This window comes from Coregonus lavaretus (genome assembly GCF_964263955.1).
Source record: "Coregonus lavaretus genome assembly, chromosome: 33".
In the NCBI taxonomy this organism is placed as follows: Eukaryota; Metazoa; Chordata; class Actinopteri; order Salmoniformes; family Salmonidae; genus Coregonus; species Coregonus lavaretus.
The window spans coordinates 23,805,422-23,809,785 of NC_140020.1; the positions used below are offsets into that span (position 1 = coordinate 23,805,422).

Consider the following 4,364-nt stretch of genomic DNA (forward strand, 5'->3'; position numbering starts at 1 on the left):
ATGGGGCGTAAAGACAATGTTGCACTGATAAAGCAAGTTTTCTGCAGTTCAATGCATTTTGTCATCGGGCAGAGAGACAATTTTGTAATTTTATAACAAATGTCATGCAATTCTACTCATTTTACCATGGGGCAGAGAGAAATGATTGCTGTTTTAAAGCAAGTTTTCTGCAGTTTTACACATTTTGCCAGGGGCGGAGCGAAAATGTTGTAATTTTATAACAATTTTCAACCAATTCTACTCATTTTGCCATGGGGCACGGAGACATTTTTGCAGTTTTAAAGCAAATTTCCTGCAATTCTACACATTTTCCAACATATCCCATTATATGCTACAACAAAGATCATGGTATATGATCCCCATGACATTTGGTTTGAAAAACTGGGCTCAGGTTATACAGTGGCTAGGATAAAGCTGGGGGACTACCACTTCTACGGTTACGGTACTGACGTGGACTACGAGACAGCTGTCATACACTATAGGATGGCCTCGGAGCAGCAGCACAGCACTCAGGCCATGTTCAACCTGGGCTACATGCACGAGAAAGGCCTTGGCATCAAACAGGTGGGCACACTCACACACACTCAATCATACACACACGCAACCCTATACGTCTAACCCCTTACTCTTTCCCCTTCCTGTAGGACATCCACCTGGTCAAGCGTTTCTACGACATGGCTGCCGAGGCTAGTCCCGAAGCCCAGGTGCCAGTCTTCCTGGCTCTGTGGAAACTGGGCCTGGTCTACACCCTGCAATACCTGCACGACCTCAACGTGAGTGTACAGTACAGAGCGATTCTTGGACCCGGTGCCTCTGGGAGATTCAGTTTCCCCGGTCATTTCAACTCATGGGGGCCAGGCTCAATGTTTGAGGCAAACATAGCCTAGTTGTAGTTTATTACATTTGTACAGGATTCATAGGATTGTATTATGTTTGTTTAATGTAATCAATGCTCTCTCTCTCTTTCTCCCTCCCCCCTCCCTGTATAATCTCTCTCCATCCTCCCTCCCCCCTCCACCAGATGAGTGAGGTGGTCAGTCAGGTGGACCTGGACCAGCTCCTGGGCCCCGAGTGGGACCTCTACCTCATGACGGTCATCGCCCTGCTGCTAGGCACAGTCATCGCCTACCGCCAGAGACAGCACCAGGCCATGCCCCCTCCTCCCCCGGCCCCGGGCCCAGCCCCAGCCGGGCCTCCCCAGGAGCAGGCCCAACCTGAGGCCCAGGCCCAGCCCCAGGCCAAAGAGGCGCAGCAGTGAGAGATAGAGATGGAGTGGGAAGAGAGAGGGGAAGGGAAGGTGATATCCCGACCCCTACCCTCCTCTACCACTTCTCAGGGGGGTTGGTGGGGTGGGTAAAGGCAGACTGGAGCAGGTTGATGGACAAGGCGGCAGGTAGCTTAGTGGTTAAGAGCGTTGTGCCAGTAACCGAAAGGTCGCTGGTTCTAATCCCCGTGCCGACTAGGTGAAAAATCTGTCGATGTGCCCTTGAGCAAGGCACTTAACCCTAATTGCTCATGTAAGTCGCTCTGGATAAGAGCGTCTGCTAAATGACGTAAATGTAAATGTAAGGCCATGGAACAGAGGCTGTAGAAAAGACAATATAGACTCAGGGTACCGGCAGCAGAATCACTTCTCGGAATTAGCCACGTGGATTGCCAGATTGGGGCGATCGAGGCATCTTCTTAATTATCGTCCAATCTGCGAATGAAACAGTCTCGTTTTATGTGCTCTAGTAGCGATTGAGCTTCCGAAACAATGGCCAGATTTTTTAAAATGATTTTCCTTTTCTGAATTTATGTACGTGTTTAAGGTTACAACTCTCCTTATCAGAAAATAAGATTCCAGATGAATGCATAAACCTTGCAATACCAACATATTTGTAAGGTGGCAGTAATCATAACTTGGCGTGTGAAGTGCCAATATCTTTAGCTAAATATTTTTTCACAAAACGCTTTGTTAGGAACATGTTTTGTAAGCATGTTCTGTTCATAAACAATGATTCTTTATCAAGCAAGTTTTTTCCAGCATGCTTTTGTCAGCACATTTGCTTGATTAGCAAGCGTTATAGCTTTTTTTGTGCAAATATTTATTTAGCAAACATGAGTTGTTTATCTTTCAATGCAGAAGTTTTCTTCAGGAACTTGTTTTGTTAGCGAATATGCTTTGTTAACACATATGTTAAACTAATGACGTAAACATAAACCTGCTAATTTATTTGACATCCAGTTCAAAACCTTTCACTAAGTAGCTGAGCTTTGGTCAACCTACTTGTTTGAGTGGAACAAGTAATGAAAGATATTGTTGTTAGTTGTCAGTCATTTCAGCTCTGCTATGGTATGGTCAAGCATCAGAACGAAGGATACAGAATCCTTTTCTTCCCCTTCACTAGCTACCCCATTTCCTTCCTCAGTGCAGCGCATGATTCTGTGTCTCAGATAACGTTTGATTCTTTAGATATTATCCATATAGCCTAATACGGATAATATCCTTGAGATAATATTATAGGGATATTGCAGAAAGCCGATCCCCAACGTGGATGTTCCTTTACAACAAAATCCTGAGAAAGTGCTAGGTTGACGAAATCTGAGGAAACCCTGCAGTGTCTACACTGTATGTGCCTGATGGTGGTGCAGCCAGCTGGACTCTTAAAGGTACACTTAGCAAGATGACATCATCACCAGAACAACATTAGACAACAGCAACAACAGAATTCAAATCTGCCAAGAATACCATTATTAAACAAATGTATCAACTTGCATCCGCCCTTGTGGCACGCCCACATTGGGAATAGCTAATCATTTCAGTCTTGGCAGATTTGTATTGTCTTGATGATGTTGGTCACGTTCCCTCGCTCTGACGTTGCATGCATCAATCAATGGTTGCGTACCACGTCATCGACTGTGCCGGCGGGCACCAAATTGCGATAACATATAATGTGGTTAGCTGATACATAATGCCTATCCAGGCGTTGTAAGATCTGGCATGTGTCAGCAATGTCTGAGCATAAGGAACACGACCGTTGTCTGTAAGTAGGAAGTTGCCCCATTTTTTATGATGATGTCAACTTGCTGAGTGTAGCTTTAACCCTTTGTAGCATTTTTTTTTTTTTTACAATTCTCTGTGTTTCTTTGTAGTTGTTCTACATTGACAATTGATTATGTTGTTGTAGGTACATTTTCGGGTGGTTCCATTTACTAGTAATTGGTAGTTTTGTGGCACCATGGTTAATTTTCTCCTGTTTAAACTGTTTGGTTTGATAAGTTGAACTGCAACAGGAAGAGAGATGGCGGCTGTCGAAAGCTTTTCCCGGGGACTGTGTAACGTTTTTGATAGAATTTTAGACCCAGTTACCCTTTGTTTCATGCACAGCCTTTTTGTGAAGACTCATTAGAAGAAAGCAGTGACTTTTTCAGACTTTTTGACTTTGTTATATACAAGGTTCCACTCAGGGTCATAATCGTGGTGAGACTATTGGCTACACACCCTCGCCAATAGAGCAGGTTGTCGCTTCTCCAGCTTCTGCTTTCCTTTGCTCAGGGGTTCTATGTATCAAGCTTTTCAGAGTAGGAGTGCTGATCTAGGATCAGTTTAGCCTTTTAGCTCATAATGAATAAGACTATTATGAACTGGAGGGATCGGATCTGATCCTAGATCAGCACTCCTACTCTAAGACGCTTGACACATAGAACCCCAGATCTTCGTATTTGAGTGCATGGTGGCAACGGGAAATACTGTGTGCCAAGGCAAAAATCATTAGAGTACTTTCAGCAAGATGGGGTATAATACCATTTTGGCCATGCATGTACTATTTCCTGGGTTGTGTTCATTAGTAATATGTTTCAGTAGGTTTTCTTCCCTTTGGTGCCCAATGGAATATGACTCCTATTTTATTTGCCTACGGAGGATCTACCTTTGCACAATGTACAGAGGAATGCACGTTTATATAGCAATACACTAACCATTGTTCCTGTACCCAAGAAAGCAAAGGTAACTGAACTAAGCGACTATCGCCTCGTAGCAATTACCTCTGTCATCATGAGGTGCTTTGAGAGACTAGTCAAGGATCATATCACCTCTACCTTACCTGCCACCCTAGACCCACTTCAATTTGCTTAACGCCCCAATAGATCCACAGACGATGCAATTGCCATCACTCTGCACACTGCCCTATCCCATCTGGGCAAGAGGAATACCTATGTAAGAATGCTGTTCATTGACTATAGCTCAGCATTCAACACCATAGTACCCTCCAAGCTCATAATTAAGCTCGAGGCCCTGGGTCTGAACCCCGCCCTTTGCAACTTGGTCCTGGACTTCCTGACGGGCCGCCCCCCAGGTGGTGAAGGTAGGATCAACACCTCCA

General features: G+C 44.6%; 1 protein-coding gene across 1 annotated transcript; it reads left to right on the forward strand.

Annotated features, from left to right (window-relative positions):
* Positions 1–345: 345 nt before the first annotated feature.
* LOC311108378 (protein sel-1 homolog 1-like) lies at positions 346–1,258 on the forward strand (the record flags this gene model as incomplete). The annotated part of the gene is made up of 3 exons (XM_084151013.1): positions 346–564; positions 645–773; positions 1,022–1,258. The coding sequence occupies 3 exons, from the start codon at positions 346–348 to the stop codon at positions 1,256–1,258; spliced, it is 585 nt and encodes a 194-aa protein (XP_084007139.1).
* Positions 1,259–4,364: the final 3,106 nt, after the last annotated feature.